We start from the raw sequence: 24591 nt of genomic DNA, 5'->3' as shown, positions 1-24591 counted from the left end.
GAGATCCTCTCAAGACTCCCTGTCAAAACCCTTCTCTGGTTCAAGTATGTATGTTCCCAACTGCGCTCCTTAATCTCTTCCCCATTGTTCGTCTCTGTTCACTTTAATCATTCCATTTCAAAACCCTCAAGGAACTCCATCCATTTTCAACACCGAATGAAAAATCCTATTTTACTCAGCTCCATTACCTTTTCCCCAATTGAAACCTTCAATTCTGAGGTGGATCAGTCATACTGTTTTGGCCTTCAAATACTAGGTGCAATCAATAGGTAATCTGGTACTCATTTGATAGCGTCCGTATATGGAACCCAGCCACCAGAATGTTCAAGACACTCCCACTTGGTAGAGGTCTAATTACTTATTCCATAGGGTTTGGTTGGGATTCCATTGCTGATGATTACAAGGTAGTGAAGATTGATTTTGATTTTGATTTTGAGCGTCAAAAAAATCAAAATGTGAGCTCAAGTGTGGTCTTCTAATTTAGATTCTTGGAGGAAGATTAAAGTCGATGGCAATTTTATCCTTAATTGGCCTGTTTGTGATGTGATAGTGAATGGAGTTGCTTATTGGGTTGTCAAGGATGAGATTAAAACTGGCAATAAAACTCTAGTTGTTTCATTTGACATGAGCACTGAGGTATTGCAATTGGTTTCATTGCCCGAACACTTACTCTAGAAGGTCTCGATGATGGAACCTCTAGATAGAAAGTTAGCCTTTTTATGGTATGAACTTGAAGGAAGTTTTCCCATAGTAGGACTTGTTTGGCTAGAGCCTAAGAAAATATATGAAGTATGGACGATGGGAAATGACATTGTTGGGAAGGAACCTTGGAATAAGAAATTCACCTTTGAACTCGATATTGAGTTTCACCATTTCATATATACTGGGTAGATATGGAGGAGAATTGATGATATATGATGATGAAACAAGATAAACCAAGAGCATTGTAATTCAAGATGCTGGAATTATTGAAGTTGGAATTCACCTTTGTCATTAATTTGTAATTTTTGAAAATTTGGAACTATTGTTGTAATTAGTTCTTTATCATTTTAGTCCTTTATCATTTCATTTTATTTCTTTTTGTTTATTTGAATAGGAGGGTAAAATCGTCTTTTTATTGAAAAATGAATGACAATGAACTTTTACACAATAAAAGGTGGAAATAGACGTGAAAATGTCAAAAAATGAAAGATAGGAACGTTTTCAACAATGACATTGAAAGGTATAAAGATATCATGTTCCTATTATGCCCACGTTTGACTCTATTTAAATAAATCTGTTAGTTTCTTATACTTATTTACAACTATATATTCACAAAATAGATATTTTGTACGTAAGATAAAAAAATTTCCTTACTTTTTAATCATATTATCGGAAAGAAAAAAAAACATTATTCAAAACATCATTTTTCCAATTTTCTTTTTATAATGGCCATCAAACAAGAGATAAATCAAAATTTAGTTGCGCCCTACTTGAGTTTATCTCCAAATTTTAGTTTCTCATAAAAATTATTTGATTTAATGTCAAATTTCGAATATCCAAATTCCTACAAAATGCATAAACTAACCTCAAGAATGTACTAGAACTACGCGATGGACATCCAATTGTGTGAAACACGAAGGGGTCAAAGACTAAAACTAACTAAAAATGTAGATGATCGACCCATATATTTGGGAAAAACTTGGAAGAGATTTGTCGAAAATCTAAGGAACACGAAGAACTTGTTGAAACATTCGAAAATAAAGAAGAAAAACGCAAGAGGATTTTATAACTAGATATTCACTAAGAAGATAAGAAACTTCTAATGATTGACTAAAAATTCGCAGAAACATATCTACAAGAAATAATCTAAAAATATAAATAAAAAATAATCAATCTTTGACATTTAAAGGAATCGGAACTATGAATAGTCAAAGATAAATAAAGAAATTACAGGTGCAGATCTTTGTGTAATTCTCCTTATTGAGGGAGAGATAATTCTGTATTATAAATAGATCTTTTATATGTATATAGAAGGAAATAAAACATTTTACACGCATCAATCGATTGGAGTTTGTCTAGTTATTTCCTTGATTTTTACAGTCTTGTTAATCATTTCAATCTCTGCTGGACTTTCCTTGCATAGACGATATTGTATAATTTCAGTCTCTGTTAGACTTTCCTTGTACAGAGGAGATTACATAATTTCAATATTTCTAACACCCTCCCCCAAATTAAGTTATGGAATGAAGCTTAACTTACGCAGAATAGAGTCATATGTTGGCCTGTCCAAGGGCTTTGTAAAGATGACTGCCGTTTTATAGCTTGGATGGTATATGCCTAGTACGGAGTCGGCCTCGTTGAACTTTTTCTCGGACGAAGTGGTAGTCAATTTCAATCTTAAAAGGTTTGGGAGTCCATCTTATAAGGTCATCATTGTTAAGAGGACTCTCCCAAACTCCTATAAATTGGTCTATATTTTTATTTTTATTTGACGTGAGATTTTATCCCTTAACATGTCTCGTAAGATGGTAACTAGTTTGAGTAAATCAATCTTGAAATTGGTATTTTAATTTTTTGGGTCTTAATCAAGTCGATTCACTCGTTAGAATTTAATGGACTTTGATATCATAAAAAAAGATATTAAAAGTGTAGATCTTTGTGCATGATTCTCCTTGTTGAGGGAGAGATAATTATGTACAATAAATAGAGCTTTTACATGTATATAGAAGGAAATAAATCATTTTACACGCTTCAATCGATTGGAGTTTGTCTAGTGATTTCCTTGATTTGTGAAATTTTGTTAATGATTTTATTCTCTGTTGGACTTTTTTTGCATAGGGGAGATTGCCTAAGTTTATTCTCTGTTAGACTTTTCTTACATAGAGGAGAGTGCATAATTTCAGTATTTCTAGTAAAAGAGGTTTCATTTGTTAATCAATCAAATTAGAAGTCGATCGAGGGTATGTACATTATAAATATTTTTTTTATACTTTATATAAAGATATTATGTCATTATTAATCAAATTTTAGCTCCATCGCTACCTCACTATCTTTAAATTTTCATTTTCTCATAAAAATGCTTTGGTACAATGTCAAAATTCAAATATTTAATTTCCAACAAAATGAATAAATTAACCTCTTGCATAAATATTTAATAGTATCTTTTACCTAAATACAAAACAAAATAAAAACAAATACTCTCCTAAAATAATAAAAAAATCAATTTTTAATAAAAAGATTTTAAAGGAACATTTACTAGAAAATCACCAAAATTGTTCCCAAATTCCACATTCTCCACTATTTGTGGTATACATATTAGTAAAATTAATCAAAAAATAAAATCAGAACTGTTGACCCCAAAATATGTTGTTGACAGATACCGGACCCATCCGCTCACACACAAACCTAGTCCAACACTCCAAGACACGTAGACAATCTGAAACGAGCAAATTCAGGGCGTGGGAGCGACTCAAAGGCGCGGGACTACAACGTTAGGAATCTGGCGAGATTTGTCTAACGATTGTACAATAATTAACAATCATTATTTGTAGAATGTGCATGTAATCTTGAATTATCGTTGTAAGAGAGTGAGAGAGTAAAAGAGAGAATATTGGTGCTTGTATTGAATCTTGCATTAGCCTTTGTATGGGGTACATGGGAGAGTATTTAAAGTGTTACAAGTTAGATTGTGAACCTCGGTTAGGAGTACACGTGGTCTCATCTTGTCAGTTTACATGTCAAATTGTTGGTATCAAGTTTGACCACCTAGCCTGCTATGCATTTATTAATTGGCAGAGCCGTCGCTACTTTAACAAGACAAGACACTTGCACTCTATTGTGGGTGTCCCATCAATCATTCAAGGAGAATTTTTGTGAAAGATCGGATCTCTGGGGAGAAGCGATGCTAGTTGTCCTAGGCTTTGGCTTTGGTACCACCTCAATTACTGCACTTCGGCATACAGAATCTAGGCCACGTCATAGGAGATGTTTGCTGGTGTTGGTCAATCTTCATTGGCTTAGGGGTCTCGACTGAAATGCCACGTGGTTCGATATGGGTGGGCCATGAGCCCCATCTTCACAAGTCTCGACAGGTTCAATTCACTCACCGCCTCAACACCTTTTTTACAATTTAGCCACATCTTCACAAGCCTCGACAGGTTCGATCCACTTACCGCCTCGACTCCTTCATCACACCTTCACCAAATCAACGTGACAGTACACTTTTGACTCCAACCATGACATAAATGACTATATTCGAACTTGGAAGACTATTATTGAGGGTTGAAAATTTTATTTATTCAATTTTTACCCAATAAAAAACGAGTTCACTTTACTCAAAGTCCACGCATTATATAAATGACTATATTTGGACTTTGGAAACTATTGTTATGTACCGATATATTTGGCCGACACTGGCGCTCATGGCTCACCCATGCCGAACCATGTGGCAAGAACACAAATAATAAATTAGCAAAATAAAAATGCCAAAATGTTGGTGGTACATAAACAAAATTTCTTTAGATTTTGATTTGATTTGATATTAAATATCTAAATTAAGAATAATTTTTGAAAAACTAATTAATAATAATGTAAATTTTATTTTTATTATCATCATCTCATATAACACCATTATTTTACTTAATTTCGTTCTCCAATAGTGCTTCTAAATTTATGCATGACACAAGTTACCAATTCAAAAGCAACCTAAACTAATAAGAAATCTGCAAAACGCAATATTTATCAACACACTATTTGTCGCCATATTAAACTAATCAAATGTCACAATGATTACAGTGAAATCTATTTCAATTTCGAAGTGGACAAAAACAAGAAGATAAGTTCTACAACATTAAGGGACCGCCATTAAGAAAAAAATGCACGATTCAATTATGAACTGTTGAGTCACAATCATTTCAAAGATTCAAAAGTATGAGAGTGAAATATCTTAAAATTATTTAAGGAATATGATAAATAATAAAAACATTAATTTATAAAATATATTCGAATAATTTAACTTTTAAAAATAAATGGGGACAATCGCCCCGCCCCATTACCAACCCTATGTTGGCTATTCTTGATGCTTTATTCTTAGAGAGTTGGTTTCCGAGAAAATCAAAAATTATCATGCTGTTTTTTCATTGAAATTTTTCTCATCACATATGTTGTTTTAACCCCCTCTTGTGCCAGAGTTCCTGTTTCATTAGTATGTCCTTCATCAATAAGTGTAGTATGATAGTACCCATGAATTTTGGAGTGTCAGTATTAAACATGGTCTATCATTACCTATCCGGTTATTAAAACCATTTGAGGTTCTTGTTTTGTCCTTGTTCATTATAATTGTGGGTTTTTTCATTCTTACCAACTTTGAGTTCTTCACTTGGCTTGATCGACATGCAAGCTATTTTGAAGTATCATTTGATGCTTGGAAGAGAAAGATTTGATTGGATCAATATAATTTTCAAACTCAATTTGATTGTCACTACACCGTATTGAGTTTGAGGAATGGTGTTGAAGATATTCAAAGATTGTAAGAATAATCTCTATTATATATTCTCAATTGTGGGTGATTATTTTCCTTAATATTTGATTGTATGATTATCACACAGTCATTTATTTTAGAGTTATGTATAGCTCTATAAATTGTTGAACAAAGTTTATCAGGAATGAAAATAAAACCAGCAACAAAAATCACCAAAATGGAAGGCTTGAACATAATTATGAATCGCTGTCCTTAAATGATATTTGTCGCCATCGGGGTAAGTTCTTGAAGGCTTTATGGCAAAAAACTTGTAGGAGTAAATAATCCTTGATCCAATTTTGAATCAAGTAAGAGCTTGTTTGGTACAGATTTTTAGGCAATTAAAATTAAATTTTTGATCGTTATTTCACTATTTCAATCGTCATTTTTTAATTCTTTTCTCACTTGTAGGATCCACTTTATCTCTAACGGTCAAAAAATCAATTATCAAAATCTCTACCACACAAGCACTAAATAAAACTTGAAAAAATTAACTAAGGAACAAAATTATAAATAATTTGGTTTGATCTTAGATTTCGGATGTAATTTAATCAATTCGTGTTTGTGATATATTTTCAATTATGAAAATCGCTCATATATAAAGAATTACACTCACTGAAAATGTGTAAAAATCAAGCCAAAATGGTGTAAAACCTTTCAAAACGACATCAGAATTCAGGACCCAAACGGGCAAATTTTTGTTTGGTTGGCCGCCCAATACAAAATTAGGTGTCTGTCCAAATCTACAAAATGACCACTGTAATTGTAACACAAGGACAGGCAGTCGTCTAGGCCATTTTTCAGCCACTACATTTTTTTTCTGTTTTCGTTTAATTTTTGCTTGTTTTTCTCATGGTTAACCATTTCCATTACTTCCAAAATCACTCCTAAATGTTGATTTGAACAATACCCAACAATCCCCCACTTGTTCAAACATATAATGAATACGAACTCTAGTTTAACGACACTCATGCATAAAATATGGATATTTCTTTATTTAAATCCAAACTTAGTAGAAATTTTTAAAAATATACTCATAATTTGCAATAAATCTTAACTGTTTTGTTATGTTAAATTTCTGCGTGTGAAGTTTACCTTTTGGACAATGCTACACGTGTCGAATTTTTTTACCGAATCTTTTACCTACTACTCACAACAGGGATAATGACCACGGACCGTCATTTTTAAATACACGCAGAGCCCGTCATACATTGTGAGAGGGAGACACCATTCGGTAAACCCCCTTTGTACATATATATTTATCCTTAACTTTTTGTTGAGTTTTCATATATTTTCAAGATTATTATTATCTCATTTTATGCAATTTGACTTTATATATTATTTTTTTTACTTTCAAAACATTTTTCATATGATTTTTCGAAATCCCTTAATTTTAGGAATATTTGTATAAGTTGCCCACAAGTTCTAACAATGACACACAAACACATGTATTTATTACTATTGGACTGATCGTTTAGGTAGCTGAACAATGGAATAGCACAGTCCATGGCACGGCATCCTTTGTTGCTTATATTAAAATAGCATCAAAATTAGGTACCAAAAGCATCAATTGACAAATCTTTTAATAAATTCAAACCTTTCGGAGAGCAATACTACACCAGAAAATGGATATACTACCAAACTGAAAAAGGAAAAAGGAAAGAGAAGTAAAAACTTTCTTTCCTCACCTTTATTACCGCCACAGAATAAGTAAAAAGGATTTCGAAATTTGATTCGAAAATTGCAAAACGAAAGACAATTTAGAACTCGCTAACAAGAGGAACGTGTTCGTGGACCATGAACACATAGGCATAGACGAGTCCAGCCAGACCACCACCGATGAGTGGACCGACCCAGTAAATCCAGTTGTCGGCAAAGTCACCGCTGGCCACAGCCGGACCGAAGGACCTAGCCGGGTTCATTGAGCCACCGGAGAATGGGCCGGCGGCCAAAATGTTGGCCCCAACAATGAAGCCAATGGCAATGGGGGCAATTGTGCCTAATGAGCCCTTCTTTGGGTCAACTGCTGTGGCATAAACTGTGTACACCAAAGCAAAAGTGATAACAATTTCCATCACAACTCCTTCAATGGCTCCAACACCAGCTGCCATACTGTGAGTTGGAATGGCCTACATAGAAATTAATCATCAAATTTACAAACATAATTAGACACTTGTTTATGAAATCATTCAAGATCGATTATTCTTTAATATAACGTGTTGAAAGTTGAAAAAGAATACAATTCTCATTTGTACTGTAAGCTTAGATCAGTTGTAAACTTTTAGATCGAGTCAAAATTGTAGAGAACACATAGAGGAACCAAGTTCAAATTTTGTCGTCATTCATTTATGAAAATTGTGCACGTGTTAGCATTTTTATTCAAAACGAATATGAACTACACATGGTGAAGATTTACTATTCTTTGTGTTGAAAGTCGAAAAGGAGTACAATTAATCAGTTTTAGTTTTTGAGAATGTATGTTTAGATTAGATATGAACTTTTAGATTTAGTCAAAATGGCATTAGAACTTTAAAGTCAGAGATTTAAAATCTTTATTATTTATTTACGGAAATTGTGTACGCGTCAACTTTTGATTAAAAAAAAAAAAAAAAGGAATGTACGTGATGGGGACGTATCAAGACATAATCTTATCCCCTCTCTCACATTTGAAGGAAGTTAGAAAAGAATTCAAGAATAACATAATTATAGAACAACAACTTACCAAGCCACCTGTGACAAATTTGAGCAAGAAGCATGCTACAATGGAGCCCAAAAGTTGAGCAATCCAATAGAAGAGGCCAGTGAGAATTGTAATTTGGCCACCAACAGCCAAACCAAAGGTGACTGCAGGGTTTACATGGCCACCGGAGATGTTGGCTCCGATCGAAACCGCCACAAACAGAGCAAATCCGTGGCAGACCGCCACCGCTACCAGCCCCGCTGGGTCGAGAGCCGCATCATATGTCAACTTGTCTGTCGAAATAGAATATCAAACATACCCACAAATTAGAACTGTATACGAAACCAACATTTATAATCACAAGCTGCATTGCATGGCTAGGGTTAATTTTATTTTATGCATCAATCTCTCACACCTAGCGTGTGTGAAAGAGTGAGAAACACCAAAGAATGAGTCTAATAGATCCGATCTAACGAAGAATTCTGCGTATTTTCCTCCCTCTGAATGATTTGTACAGGGAGAGGGATTCGTGTGAATTGTGCTGCATCAAATCTTACTTTATTAAAAGGAAAAAGAAGTGATGACTAACTGTAAGCAATGGCTGAGCCGACTCCAGCGAAGACGAAGAGCAAAGTCGAGATGAATTCGGCTAAATAGGCCTTCAAAGAGCCAACGCTTAATGAATCATCGATTCGTCCGAAGGCAATGGTTGGCATTTTTATCCCAAAGGTGTTCAAGAAATGCTTGAAGAAGAAGAAGAAAGAAAGAAAAGACACAATGTACTTTGATGACACATTGAACTTTCTTTGTCACATATATATAGTAGGAATACACAAAAATAATACTAATGTTTATTGATTAAATATTTCATTTTATGAGTTTATTCCGGTAGTTGTTACAAGATAAGGAAAGAAATTTAGACATTTCTATATCAATTTTAAATTAATGAGTATTTATTCTTTTCTTTTTTTTCCAATCACAATTATGAAGTATAAATACATCTATATTAATTATCGTTAATAAAACTTGTATAGACTGAAAAATTAACTGCTGATAAAATAAATTTACGATAATGAGACTTGAACATAAAACACAAGGAATTTCAAATTTCAATTATTTTCTTCCTTTGTTATGTTTATGCCATAAACGAAGAAGAATAACTAACAAGAATTGTTTTGATAGACTTATAGGAGTTTTTGTGTAAAGTCACCAGTAATTGTTGATGGCAACGTCAATCCAACCTTCCAATGACAATATCATGATCAATAACTATGCTTTACTAGTTCTTCATTCACTGACTGATGATTTACTTCAAGAATTCGTATATCATTATAATAAGTTATATATTTTTTTCAATTTGTATCATAGAAATTATTGATATTTTATGTAATATATATAGGAACTATTGATACATAAAATAGATATAGGGCATAATTGAATAAATGGAAAAATGGGATAGGAATGTGCAAAAAATATTCATCCATATACCAAATCAAGTATACTTATTCTTGAAATCCTAGCTGTCACTAACGTGGTACAACATTAGAATTGTCTAGTCGTCAATAGTATGTCCATGTGAACTTTATAATCGTGACAAAAAAAGGTGGGGTGGGTCCCTTTTTAGTGATATAATTATAAATAAATAAAGGTGGTGGAGCAGCGACTGACTTAAATTTAGGCCACATAGTGCACCGTCCAATCATAAGTAATGAAATTAGCTTGTCGGGTGTATTTATATATTAAAATCGACCGAATAGGATTTTATTTTATTTTTCTTTATTTATGTCATTAGTTCGTAGTTTGCATTATAGAATGGATTAGTTAGAGGGAATCTTGAATAAGCTTTCTGTATGGTTTTATTTACTTGTGATTTTTCAACTAATAACATAGAATTAACTTGTTTTATTATTTGTAAATGGCTTTTCCGATATCCGATTTGATGCAAAATCTTTGGAAAAATTAGAACTTTATGTAAAGTCATACTTTGAATTGGACATTTACGAGAGATGTCGCTAGTAATGAACAGCTCTAAGTTCTGTTTTGTGTCGTTAAAAATCAAAAAAAAAAAAAAAATTGTACGTTTTTAATAAAAAATTTTGAAAAATTGATAAAAGTTATAAGCTAAGTATTTTTCTTTAATGTAAAAACCTGATGAGTCCATTGAGATACTAAACAAAATATGAAAATTGTGGCTGCAAAAAACATAATAGCAACAATGATTGTCTTAAAGCAAAATGTCAAAATCATGAAATAGGTCGGTCCGAAATATTGATGTTTAGTCACTATTCTTACCGTCAAAAATGCCACAGCCATTTGCTTCAAGAATTTGTAGGACCCAAAATCCTACATTGTACTTCGACGAATCAAAACTGAGAATGACTGGTAATAGCTTGTTTGAAATAAGCCAAATATAAGTTTAAGTGCTTTTTAAATTTTCAAAATATTTACGTGTGTTATTGTTCTTTTTCTTGCGTATACATAAATTACTAATTTTAAGATAGATTAATTTTCGAAATAAATAAGTTACCCCAAGGAAAAATTAGAGCCAGGTGGTAAATCAGGTGCATCAGTTGCGGGGTCTTTCCTATGTTGACTTTTTTTATGATAGATTAATGAGTGATAGTATTTACGTCACATTTTTTTTTTATAAATACATTATATTTTAATTACATTAAAGGCTATTCATTTTTATTCATTATCATATTTATATTTTAAACTTTTTTCATCATATCATTTTTATTTTTAACATTTAGCCTCCGTTTGGCCGCCATTTTTTGGAAATGAAAATAGGTGGAAAAGTGTTTTTTTTTTTGGAAAAATGAGCGCTAGAAAAAAAAAGGAAAAGTCATCGATTTACGTGTAATATTATTTTATAGATGATTGTGTGGTTGAAAATAAGAGAGAAAATGAATTGTAATGGAATGTAATAAGATTCAAATGGGGAGCTTCATTTTTCAGAAAATTTTGCCCTTAATCATGATTTTCGTACAAAAATATTATTAACGTACTTTAAAATGATATTCAAATATTTAATAGTATTTTTGCATTATTATTTATTGTGCTTATTCAAAAACTTAACTGGCTCATAAGTTTTTTTGCTCTATCTTAAAAAATATATATCATTTAGATTATATACATAAATCATTTAGGTAGATACATAACTATTGATATAAATCTTAAAAACTTGTAAGACACATAACAAAGTGTATGTATTCCATCTTTTGTTTAAGACGATTATAATTTATCCTTTCTTTATTTATTCTTCATCTTAACGAATTTTCATTGAAGGCAAGATTAATAAATTTGAATAGCGATAAATGAGTTGTATATATTTTGTTTCTATCGGCATACTTTGAAATGCATTTTACATATAAATACATGATAAGAAGATGAAATATATTACGAGTCGCTTTGTCATTGCTTTTACTTTTATTTCTTGTAGAAGAGTTTTTAAGATAAACTACTTTAATTTTTGTTTGAAGATTAATTTTTAAAAATATTTTTTATTCCTAAAGTGATTTTAAATGAAGTCATATTTGACAACTTTCTTTAAAAGCTTTTCTCACTATCAGAAGCACTTTCGTAAAATTAGCTATACAAGTCTAAAAGCAATTTTTGAATTTCAAAAACTCCTTTTGCTTCAAAAGCCATGCTAAACAGACCTTACATTTATTGTTAATTTTATATTAGTATTGGAATTGAAAATGTCAAAGTTTTTACATCTTTTACAAGAATAATCTTTCATGATACAAATGCCATTTATACTATTTACTATACATTTGTACAATGCAAATGAGGAAATAGAAACAAACGAATATTTTTTGGTTCAATCATGTTATATTTACATTCTCATTTACACAATTTTTTACACTGTTTCACATGACAACATTTATACTTTTGATTTTAAACTCATCTATCACATCATACACAAATTTTCGTCACATAAAGGAATGTCATCTAAATAGTAGGAATGATATACATATAACATTATTCTCTTTAGTTTTTCTTTTGAAAATGGGGCCAAATATTTGAAGCTTTGGACTCCTAGCCGAATTTCAAATAAATGGACTTAAATGCCCCTTGGAATCTTTTAAAAGTACAAACTCAAAGTTTCAAGGAATTTGACTAATTTACCCTATCAAAGTACACAAATAATTTTGGGTTGGGGGCATCTTACTGATTGTGTGTCATTTGTATTTTATCAACTTGGTGTCAAATAAAAAAAAAATAAAAAATAAAAATGAGGTGGGTCACACCTCCACTGCAGAGACGAGAAAATTAGATAATTTTGTTAATTTTTATTATTATTATTATTATTTTTTTGATATCCAGGTATCCCAACTTATACCAGACTAAATCCTGGACCTCCAAGACCCATGCCCCTAGAACCTTGGAGGAGGTAAATCGCGGGTTATGCCTCAATTGAATCACAAGTTCCTCCCATTGATGTACACTTCTGCACACAAGAGACACTCCTCCACAGTGATTGCTCCATACCAAATTTTTGGCCGCAGGTTCCCACCAGGAATCTAACTCTCCACCCTACTGTTGGAAGCAAGCCAATGTTGATTGATCCACCAGTTGAGCTATGCCCCGGGGGACAGATAATTTTGTTTATTGTTTCGTCGAGGTTTGGTCAGTGACTTAGCAGAATCTTATAAAAGAGAACAAAATTTCACAAAACTCGAACTTGTTGATTCGAAAGATCAAATATCAAGAAAGAGAGAACAATTTGACAAACTTCTCAAGACCATTTATTGAATTCAAAACTCAACTGAATGTAAAAATTAATCACAACTTGTATTTAAAGCAATGGATATAATAAGTAACTCTTAGATAATGATTAATTCTAAATAACGTTAATAATAAAAGATAAAAGCAAACTTTAAACGGAATTAAAATCCTAATCTAATTAAAATTAAGAAAATTATCCAAAATAAAGAAAAACACATTTTCGGAGCTTTCGCCGGACCGTTTTCCACTCAAAATATACAAAAACATTTTTAAAAATGGACACTTCCAAAAAAAATTAATAATAATAATAATAAATAAATAAATCATCTCCGATCCCACTTTTGCACGAATTCTTCTTCTTTTCATGTTGCATCAATTAATCATATAAATTCTTAATAATTTTAAGGTCAGTATGTGAGACGGAAGACTGAAATTGGTTAATCTTTCAGTGATTGACTATGTTAATTAGTGTATTTGGTTAACTTTCATCAGTTGTCACTCAAGACTGCAGATTATAAATTAAGTTAACAGAGGATGTTTAGTTTATTTTTCCTTTTTTTTTTTCTGGTTTGGATGATCAAATGTTCAATTTACTTAAATATGTTAATGATGCAAATTGGAAAGTATATTCTAGGCGTAATCGGAATCAAATCAATTAAAGATCGAATTTTCATTATTATTTTTCTTGTTTTGGTAGAGTAATAAATTTGTTTCCTTTTAAACAAAAAGAAATTCTAGTTTTTTCTTTTTATTGTAACTTTACATTTTTATTGTTATTTGGAACCTATAAATTAAGGTTTTTGGATTGCAATAGAGAGCTTTGAGTATTGAATAAATCTATTATCTTCCCTCATTCTCTTTTCTTCCTACTTTCTTCTTTCTCTCTATTGTTCTTGTCATCACAGTCGGCATCAATTTGGTATCAGAGCCACAACGTTTCTTTTGACCCGACTTTGGCCCATCACGTGACGTAATCCACAGCAACCGCCCACTCTAATCATCAACTCTCACCAAAACACACTGTAGCAGCAATTGAATAGGTACAAACTAGTAATAATCGTAGTTGATTGTCTGTTTTTTTTTTTTTTTAAATCAAAAATTACAGTTTCTCATAAAAAAAAAAAAAAAGATAGGGTGAAAAAACCAGAACTGTTCACTGGTTAGCCCATAATCCGTTGAATCCTTAGTAGCTTTAGTTAAAAAAATAAAAATAAAAAATAGATCGAATAGCAAGAGCAAATTTCACGAAGTTGTACCTGCTTGCTGCGTCGTCCATACACAAATATACCTAACCCACACCTAATACCTACTGGCCCACACATATACCAATCCAATCTATCAACCCAAACAACCCATTCTTACCAGCCCACATATACACACCTTGCCCAAGATTTACGGTCCATGTACCAACTCAGCCCAATAATCACACAACAATCATCTTTCCTATCTCTCTCACACCGACGCCAACATCCACCACATCTCACAACCACAAACTTACCGTCCCACTGCTGCTGTGGAATACCGTTGCGAGGTGGTCTGAGGGTCAATTTGGATCGCTATTGCTCTGCCTCCTTCCTTTCAACATTGTCTCTGCAAACTCGCCTCACCTAGTGCCATCTGTGCTTTGATTCCCTACCGCTGCCATCGCCCATATCCACATTAGTCGCGCCTTTACCGCCTCTATGGGTTATCCGGTTGTAATTCACTTACTGCATCTATTGGTTCTTCCAATTTAGCCATCGACATCTCTTTTCGTCAGCACCAATCCACCGCTACTGCTGTATCAGTTTCTCGTTGTTGCCACTACTCCGCTCCGAGGCCAGAGACTTCGCTATTTCGCTCTTCAGTCACCACAGTTTTGACTTCCCTCTCTACTATCTACCGTTGTCGTGTTCAGTCGCTGTACCTGCTGCAATTTCATCGCGCCTCTGCATCTCCAACCTTCGCAACTCCTGCTGCTCCACATAGCCCAACCCATTTTTCGCTCGTCAGTACCCAAGCTATTCCAGTTCCATTGTCGCCTCCTTGTCCGGTCAGCTCGAACCCTGCTGTAAGTAAGGTTTAATCTTGCTTTTGATACTGTACTTTTATTCAAGTGCTTTTGATTTCTTAAGTTGACTTAGTTTTAGTTCCAGGCCAAACCAAAAACAAAAAATAAAAATACAGAAAAAGATAAAAAAAAAATTAGAAAAAAAATAATTATTATTATAATACTATACAATAAAAATAAAAAAAAATAGATAAACAAAATTGTTTTTAGTTCACGTAGTTTAGTTTTAGATACGCATTACATATAGAAAAAAAGGAGGCACGCTGTCGAATTGATTTATCAACATTCATAATTGACTAAATCTCGTCACACATTTCTACACTAATCACGTGCTTGGCTCATAATGAATCTAAAGGATCTTAACCACTCTCATGATGCACTCTCACCGCAAGTCACTAATCTCTCCCTTGACATACTGTCAGCAAAATCTGATCTAGCTGAGCTTAAAACTCTCATTCAAAATCTTACTGAACGTATTGAGCAGTCATCCAGAAACTCGGGCAAACATCCTATAGATGATTTATCCGATTCTTCCACAGTTGGTCAGAACATCCACGAATCACTCCTCCGTACCCCAGATGGCATACTACCTAATCCACACAATCTTGGTCCTACACATCACATTACTTATACGGAACTTAGTGACCTAGTTGTCAATAATGTCCCTAGTCTTGGTCTTCCACATCCATCCCCACGCTCACGTTATAAACAACATAGAGATCTTGTTGATGACGTTACTAGGAAGTTAAACTTGACGCCCCGAAATTTGATAGTTGCCTAGAATCGGAAGCCTTTCTTGATTGGTGCGATGCCATCGAAGAATACTTCGATTGGTACCAAATGCCTGATTATCAACGTATTCATTTCGTTAAGATGAAAGTTGTTAAATCTGCTAAGCGCTATTGGTAGACGGTGACACAATCCCTCGACCGCTTAGGCCAACCTATTACTTCGTGGGGAGAAATGAAACTAAAACTCACTGAGAAGTACATCCCGTCTTACCATCGATCTCAACTCTTGGAACATCTTTTTAACCTTGCTGAACCCAAGGACATCACAATTACTAGGTTCCTTAACAGCCCACTCCCAGATCTCAAACATCACGTTCTTATACTCAATCTCGATTCGTTAGAGGATGCTTTTCACAAAGAACTCGAACACCAGTGATGCTCCCGTTCTTCATATTTGCAACGTGGCCCTCCCACTTTACTTGACCCGCGTCTCTCTCATCCCCCTCTGACTAGTGCTCCTACTAGTAGTCCTACATTGAGCCAGGCCCGCTCGACTGTAGGATCTTCTCCCACTCCTATTCCTCGCGACCCTTCTAGGGGTCAACCTGTTTCTTTAGCTACCACTTGGGGTCCTAACCCTCAAATTGTATGCCATAGCTGTCATGCTCGAGGTCATTTGCCTCTCAATCTCCCAATCATGCCCTCGCCCTTGCACAGAAATCCCTGCTTCCAACCCCAGAGAATGAGTGTTTCATGGTCAACCCTATTGACCATTCTATTGATGATCTTGACCACTTTGAGTGTTATGAAGAGGATACTGTTGTTGTCTCGGTCATGAGATGTATCATTTCCACCCCTATTGATTCGTACTCGTGGAAGCAAACTTCTATTTTCCATACATTCATTCCATGCAACTCTCGTTCATGCAAGTTAGTTATTGACGATGGTAGCACCATGAATGTCGTATCTAAGTCCGCAGTGGCCAAATTCCACTTCAAGACCGAACTACATCCTCGACCGTTTAAGGTGGCGTGGGTAGATCGAACCTCTTTACCCGTCACTCATCGCTGTCTCATACCTCTTAAATTGGGCCCATTTTTTTCAGAGGACATTTATTGTGATGTCTTACCTATGGACGTTGCTCATATCCTTTTGGGTCGCCCTTAGCTTTATGATTATGATATTAAGCATTTCAGGCGTGACAATACGTATGAATTTCTCTACGATGGCAAAACTATTCGCCTGCTACCGACCAAGCCCTCAGACCCTCCAAAGAGGACAACTTCCATCTCCACACCCAAAGGTGTTTCAGACAGTTGTCTCCAACTATTGTCTCTTAAGATTTTGAACGTGAAGGTCAAGACACTGGGCTTATGTTTGCCTTGGTTGCTAAAGCATGTTTTCAAACCTCTCCTGATTTTCCCATAGACATCCCACCCAAAGTGACTCCTTTACTCGACGAGTTTCATGATATTATGCTTGTCGACCTACTTGATGAGCTTCCTCCTATGCGGGATATTCAACATGCCATCGATCTTGTACTTAGCTCCCAGTTTCCAAATCGACCTTATTATAGAATGAACCCTACTGAGTGAGCTGAACTCAATAGGCAAATTGAAACTCTACTCAATAAAGGCTTTATTCACCCTAGCCTTAGCCCTAGTGCAATTCTAGTTTTACTCACCCCTCAGAAGGACGGCTCGTGGCGCATGTGTGTTGATAGTGGCGTCATCTACAAAGTCACCATTAAGTACCGCTTTCCTATTCCACGCCTTAAGGATTTGTTAGATGAGTTGGCAGGATCTTTGTGGTTCTCCAAGATTGATCCACGAAGTGGCTATCATCAAATTCTGATTAGACCCAGAGATGAATGGAAAACGGCATTTAAGAACCAAGATGGCTTGTATGAATGGTTGGTTATGCCTTTTGGGTTGTCTAATGCTCCTAGCACTTTCATGCAGGCCATGACTCATGTCTTACGCCCTTTTATTGGGAAGTTCCTTATTGTCTATTTTGATGACATTTTGATTTATAGTTGATCACAGGAAGCTCACTTAGATCACCTTTGTCAGGTCTTCTTTACTCTTCGCTCTGCTCAGTTATTTGCTAACCTAAAAAAGCGTTCTTTCCTCCGGTCCCAAGTCCTTTTCTTAGGGTTCATTATTTCAGCACATGGTATTTCTGCTAACCTCGCTAAAATCTCTGTTATTCGGGATTGGCCTATCCCTTCCACCTTAACTGAGATCCGTAGCTTTCACGAGCTTGCATCTTTCTATAGGAGGTTCATTAAAGGTTTTAGCTCCCTCACTACTCCCATTACTGAGTATATGAAAAAGGGAGATTTTCGTTGGACCCCTTCGGCCTAAAAAGCCTTCTTAGCTTTCAAGCAAAAGTTGATCGAAACTCTTATTTTACGCCACCCGAATCTTTCTAAGGTTTTTAAGGTTGCTTGTGATGCTTCCGGTGTAGGTATCGGAGGTGTCTTAAGTCAAGAAGGTCATCCCATCACCTTCTTCAGCGAAAAGATAAACCAAGCTGAGTCACTTCGTCCCTTTCGGAAGAAGACGGTGCTATAGAATTGGAATCCCCTCTATTTGGGAATTTGGGAAAGTCGGGCCGATCGGGTGTCTTCATTCAAGTGACGGTATAGAAGAAGAACAACTCTTATGCCTTCCATAAACTTGGTATTAGCTTTCAATAAGTCTCTTTCTTTTTTCAAGCTATGACGGGCTTGACAAGGAGTTCTATGCCATTGTCCAGTCTCTCCGTCATTGGCGATATTACTTATTACCTCAAGAGTTTATTCTATACTTTGATCATCAGGCTCTTTGTTTCCTTAACTCCCAGTGCCATTTAAGTGAGCACCATGTTAAGTGGGTTGAATTTCTTCAGAAGTACACTTTTGTTCTCCATCATCTACTGGTGTCGAAAATAAAACGGCTGATACTCTTAGTCGTATCACTACGGTGCTTCAGTCGATGAGCACAACTGTGGTGGGATTTGAGCGCTTAAAGGACGATTATCCAAATTGTCTTGACTTTGGCACCATCTTTCATGACCTTTTAGACAATCCTTCTCGCGACCATGTTTCCTTCTTGCTTAAAGATGGTTATCTTTTCAAAGGTACCAAGTTATGTATCCCCCGTCCTTCACTTCATGATTTCCTAGTCTAGGAACTACATGCCGGAGGTCTTGCTGGTCATTTCGATCGGGATAAAAACAATCGCCTTAATTGAGGATCGATTTTATTGGCCGTCCCTTAAGAGAGACATTTATCGCATTGTCTCTCAATGTCGTACATGTCAATTGGGTAAGGCACAACGTCAAAATACTGGGACGTATACTCTTCTTCCGGTTCCTCATATTCCTTGGTGTGACCTTAGTATGGACTTTGTTCTTGGGTTACCCAAAACAGCTCGAGGTCATGATTCCATCTTTGTGGTGGTCGATAGGTTTTCTAAGATAGCACACTTCATCCCATGCTCTAAGTCTTCTGATGCGTCCTACATTGCAAAGTTGTTCTTCAAAGAGGTTGTCCGTCTCCATGGACTACTGGTTAGTATCGTGTCAGATCGTGATGTCAAGTTTGTTAGTTACTTCTGGAAGATGCTGTGGAAACTCTTTGGGACGACGCTTAAGTTCTCTTATGCATTTCACCCCCAAACCAATGGACAAACTGAAGTTGTAAACCGTAATTTGGGTAATCTACTTCGTTGCTTAGGGATAAACCAGGGAATTGGGATCTTGTGTTGCCCACCGCTAAATTTGCTTACAATAATTCTGCTAATAGATCTACTGGTCATAGTCCCTTTGAGGTGGTTTAGGGTTTCTCTCCTCGCTAGCCGCTTGATCTAATCCCTTTGCCTCCTGATTTTCGTCCTACTGCCTCGTCTCAAGCTTTTGATGATCATATTTGTGACTTGCATGATGAGATTAAACGTAAAATTTCTTTAAGCAATGATCAGTATAAATTATCTGCTGATCCCTACAGTAGGCATAAAGAATTTAACGCAGGCGATTATGTTATGGTTCGCCTTGCACCTGAAAGTTTCCCCAAACATGCTGCAAAGAAACTTTGTGCTAGATCACTAGGGCCTTTCCCCATCATTAAACGGCTTGGAACTTAAGCTGTCAACGCACTTAAATATTAGTCATGTTTTCAATATAATAGATTTATATCCTTATCAAGTCACATTTGAGTCTCCAGTATTGTCGCCTAACATTTATGCAGAACAGTCTTCACGACTGCCTCCTCGAGATCCTGTTACCCCATTTTCTTTGCAGGATGTCATTGATGAGGTACTTGATGATCAGTTTGTTGCTTTGCAGAATGGTAGTTTTCATCGGTTTCTAGTGCGTCGGGGAGGAATGATGCAAATTGGAAAGTATATTCTAGGCGTAATCGGAATCAAATCAATTAAAGATTGAATTTTCATTATTGCTTTTCTTGTTTTGGTAGAGTAATAATTTGTTTCCTTTTAAATAAAAGGAAATTCTAGTTTTTCCTTTTTATTGCAACTTTACATTTTTATCGTTATTTGGAACCTATAAATTAAAGTTCTTGGATTGTAATATAGAGCTTTGAGTATTGAATAAAATCTATTATCTTCCCTCATTCTCTTTTTTCCTACTTTCTTCTTTCTCTCTATTGTTCTTGTCATCACAGTCGGCATCAGTTAATCAATAAGTTGTTAATTCAATTGTACGGACATGGATGAGAACTCGAAAGTTTGTATTCATGGAGACTAAAGTGGCCTAAAATAAAAAATAAAAAAAAAGGTATATTCAACCATTGCTACTTACTTCATACAAATTGGTTAAATTCGATTGGGACTTAGTATAAACAGACTTGTCCAACCTTACAAAATATATATTACATTCATAATAAATAAAAATTTTAGGTTATAATTTATATAGTTCATGTTTCTAGCAAGACAGGAGACTATGATGAAGCAAAAAGTGGAAAAGGGGGTTAACTAAGATAGAACCATAAAGCCAAGTTTCTTTTGGAGGGTTTCTAGAAAGTACACAGAAAATTAAGGGACTCAAAAGTAAATTAAAAAATATCATTTAGCCCCTTAAACCCGAAACCCACACTCACATGGCCTATAGGGTAGGGTGGGGTGGGTGATTAGGTAGCAAGATGATTAAAATAGAAGAAAATTTGGGGAAGGGCAAACTATTCTTATTCAACACTATAATACAAACCCATTTATTTCAATTATTTGCATGTCATTATCAATTAATTGAAGTTTTAGGAATATTCATGTCATTATCAATCACTATTTACCATTTGGACATCTTAATTACTCAATAATTAACCACTTTACATGAAGTATAGTTTGGATTTTGAGCCCCCAAAGCATATCCCAGTAGTGCAAAGGGTAAGGGTGAAATATATTCAGCTTTACTGACAGTCGTAATATAAGGGTTCGATTCTTGAAATATTGATTGAGACTTTTTGTGGACACCAGTGTACAAACAGTTCTTATTCTCTAGCCTGCTGGGGTAAATTCCGTGATTAACCTCTCTCATGATACTCTAGAGACGGGACGATGAGGAACCCTTAAAGTTGAGGTTCAACCTTTTTTTTATAATTTGGATTTTGACTAAATTATTGCATTATAATTAACTTACTATTGCACTTTTCATTCAATCCTTTAGCCCCCGCCCAACTTCAGCTAAGTATTGGCCGCATCAATATGCCTATGGACGCTTTGCTAAATAGGGACATAACAGAAGCTAAAAAGAGCAGGGACGTTAGGAAAATTATATTGCATGCTAAATATGCACCTAATGTTCTCTATTCATCATTTTTCTACCCAAGACAAGCATAGTACACATGTTCGTAGATTAACATAATCATGCATATCACATACCGTGTATTTTTCTATTAAATGATCAATAATTCGGGTTTGGCTTTTTTTTTTTATCCCTTTTGATTTTTAAAATTCATTGCCGCATTAGTAAAAGTAAATTTACCTTGTTAATAGTTCTCGAGGAAAAAAGTTAAAAAAAAAATTTTAAAAAAAATTAAAAAAATCTTTTGTATAAAGAATTTATGGCCCTTGCCTTGAATGAATGGAACAAGTGGTGTGGGCAAATCAAGAGTACCCTATTAACATGCAATGCCACACTGTCATTGAATTATTTATCTCGAGAGGACACAATTTTATTTCATTTTATTTTATTTTTTTATTATTACTATTATTTATTTTTTTTAATTTATTTTTTTACGCAAAACAACTAACAACTCTAGACTTACTCCGTAAAATTTAAAAAATTACCCACTTCACATTAGCAAAAAAAAGATTCATGTAACTGACTAAAACTTTGCAGGCTTTCAGCATCCCCATGATCAGCAGGCAATGAATATACTTTGGAGCACAAAAATCCTTCCATCCAAAATAGAACAATTCACATTTAACCTTAAACAAAGTGAATAATTTAGAACAAAGTGTGCAATACTTAATTTATGTGCTCAACAGGGATACGTCAAAACATTATTCAGAAAGGTACTTGCAGCACTTTCCTTACCATGCAACCAACCTACTGTCAGAGCCAATAAATCATGAGGAAATGTGATTTACTATGAAAATTACATCATTTAAATTTTCAGGACTACTTGGGCTAATAGTGCCTAATGCACACCCTGCCCATGTTCATAAAAGATAAATGGTGCCTCGAGGTATAGTCCAGTGGTGCAAATGATAGAAGTGAGGTTATCTCACGCCTTGCTGGCAGCCGCAGTGTCGGAGTTCGATTCTTGAGACATGGAATTGTACTCCTTGCAGGCGCAGTGTACAGACAACTCTTGTTCCCTGGCCTGCTAGGGCACATCCCGCGATTTACCTCCCTCACAAAGCTCTAGGGGCGGGACGGTGAGGGTCCTCAAAGTTGAGGTTCAACCTTTTTTTTTTTTTTTTTTAAAGATAAATGGCATAAGACACTGATAGAACAGTCAATACACACTTCCAATTTCCCTACATTGCGCTGTGAATTGTCAAAAGTAGCAATATCATAACTTGTACACGTTTACAACCTACTCAATGACACCATATAAACTCCTGATTAAATTCCTCGACTTTATCTCAAAGTGATGTTCCTCGAGAAAGCAACCAAGTTATATGTGTACTATTGAATCTCTTAGAAAGTTAGTTTTTCCTTCAGTATCGTTTCCAAACTTTGCAACATTTTCATGGAGTTCAGTGGTGAAAATCCCCATTGGAACTTGATGGATGAAGAAAGGGAACACAGACTTACCTCGAAGATTTTCATTTGTAAACAATGAGGCTCATTCTGAATTCACTTCAGCAAAGAACATATTGAGCGTCAAGCAGCTTCATTTCCGCTTTGGCCTATTAGCCCCGAGACACCATGGACACGTTCCCCCGTCCGTGCCTCTTTATCTCCACCTCTTCTATATCGCTGCTTAGCCTCACTCTATCACAGCAAAGGTAAACATCTTCTCTATAGCAGTCACAAGCGACTTCATTTTTACAGGGTCTGCAAGCAGTAGGATCCATAAACAACAAGATTGTACGGAGATGGGATGTATCGAGGCTACAATTGGTGAAATTCAAGCCATATTAGCTTACTGGAAAATGCTTTTCACCACACATGAAGACTACAGAATCCGTGTGTGGGATGTTTCATTGCCAGAAAACTTTAGACCAAAGAAGACGGTCACCTTGCCTCAGAAAAGGTCATTCTTCTCCTATCTGAAGAAGAATAATGAGCAACATAGAGATTCTATCTCATGCATAGCATTCAATCACAAGGAGAAGCTCTTGTACACAGGATCATGGGATGATACAGTTAAGGTGTGGAATATATCAGAAAGATTACGTTTTGACTCATTTGTTGCTCATGCAGGCCATGTCAATGCCATTGTCTTAAACCAAGAAGATAAATGTGTCTTCACTTGCTCTTCTGATGGCACAGTGAAAATATGGAGAACGGTTTTTTTTATAGAAAGCTCACATATTTTGACAATGACACTTAAGTTTCAACCATCTCCAGAAAATCCTGACGAGCGCATCCTCTGTTCGGGCTCATCAAATGGACTGATAAACTTCTAGGAAAAGGAAAGAATGTCTAGTATAATCAAGGGGGATTTTTGCAAGGCCATCATTTTGCAGTTCTTTGTTTAGCAACAATAAAAGATCTAATACTTAGTGGTTCAGAGGATGCAATCATACAAATATTGAGAGATGGGAACTCCTTCCATTCATGGCTTGCAGTCATTGATGGTCATGATGAACCAGTCAAGTGCTTGGCTGCTGCTCTAGAAACTGAGGAAATTATGACAGGTTGTTAATCTATAGCGCCCGCCTAGATCAAACTTCTAAGGTATGGAGAGTCAGTTTATCCCGCAGAGAGAGAGAGAGAAACTGGAGAAATCAGAAGCAAATGATCAGCACCCAAAAACTCCGGATTGCAAACTGAGTCCAGTGTTATCACCTTCATGGGTAGAGAAGAAGATTCAGGGCAGTGATTTATGAACTAGAAGAAATAATAACTAAAATAGCAGAACCAGCCGAGCAAACAACTTCAAGAGGAATATCCATTTAGGTATCTAGAAAACACTGGATAGGACATTGGTAGCAAACTTCCACTATGTATAACCCATCAATATACAACTTAAGAAGATGTCATCTATCTTTGATGTTTTATATTTCTCAAGTATTTGAATTTTTTATAGTAGGTATCACTAAAAGTAGAGAGTAGCTTTTCTTGGCAATATATAATCACCAGCATGCTCTCTCTTTGGAAGAGGACTGAAAAAAGGGTCCTTCCGAAGGCTACATGCAACTTTTCTGTTTTTAGTCTATAATCTGAGCACCAGCAATTAGAGAGTAAAATATGTACTTCCTGTACTACACAGGAAATTACA

The 24591-nt window shown here is 35.2% G+C and overlaps 2 protein-coding genes across 2 annotated transcripts; one reads left to right on the top strand and one right to left on the bottom strand.

Moving 5' to 3' along the window:
* Positions 1–7055: 7055 nt before the first annotated feature.
* LOC111371488 (aquaporin TIP2-1-like) lies at positions 7056–8992 on the bottom strand. The gene is made up of 3 exons (XM_022993516.1): positions 8770–8992; positions 8223–8473; positions 7056–7629 (listed from the first exon to the last, which is right to left on the bottom strand). The coding sequence occupies exons 1-3, from the start codon at positions 8894–8896 to the stop codon at positions 7261–7263; spliced, it is 747 nt and encodes a 248-aa protein (XP_022849284.1). The 5' UTR covers positions 8897–8992; the 3' UTR covers positions 7056–7260.
* A 14250-nt stretch (positions 8993–23242) lies between these two features.
* Positions 23243–24015, top strand: LOC111371075 (protein JINGUBANG-like). Its single transcript, XM_022992989.1, has 2 exons — positions 23243–23741; positions 23837–24015. Exons 1-2 carry the CDS (start codon positions 23243–23245, stop codon positions 24013–24015), a joined length of 678 nt encoding a protein of 225 aa, XP_022848757.1.
* The last annotated feature ends 576 nt before the right edge of the window (positions 24016–24591 follow it).

This window comes from Olea europaea, chromosome 22 (genome assembly GCF_002742605.1).
Source record: "Olea europaea var. sylvestris chromosome 22, O_europaea_v1, whole genome shotgun sequence".
NCBI classification, from domain to species: Eukaryota; Viridiplantae; Streptophyta; class Magnoliopsida; order Lamiales; family Oleaceae; genus Olea; species Olea europaea.
The sequence above is the reverse complement of the archived record's forward strand: the minus strand, read 5'-3'. Positions and strand labels throughout refer to the sequence as shown.

Coding starts and splice junctions, on each gene's coding strand:
- LOC111371488 (XM_022993516.1), bottom strand. CDS start 8,896: ATGCCAACCATTGCCTTCGGACGAATCGATGATTCATTAAGCGTTGGC. Junction 8,474..8,769: donor CGGCTCAGCCATTGCTTACA/GTTAGTCATCAC, acceptor CTATTTCGACAG/ACAAGTTGACATATGATGCG. Junction 7,630..8,222: donor AATTTGTCACAGGTGGCTTG/GTAAGTTGTTGT, acceptor ATTTCTATGTAG/GCCATTCCAACTCACAGTAT.
- LOC111371075 (XM_022992989.1), top strand. CDS start 23,243: ATGGGATGTATCGAGGCTACAATTGGTGAAATTCAAGCCATATTAGCT. Junction 23,742..23,836: donor TCCTGACGAGCGCATCCTCT/GTTCGGGCTCAT, acceptor ATCATTTTGCAG/TTCTTTGTTTAGCAACAATA.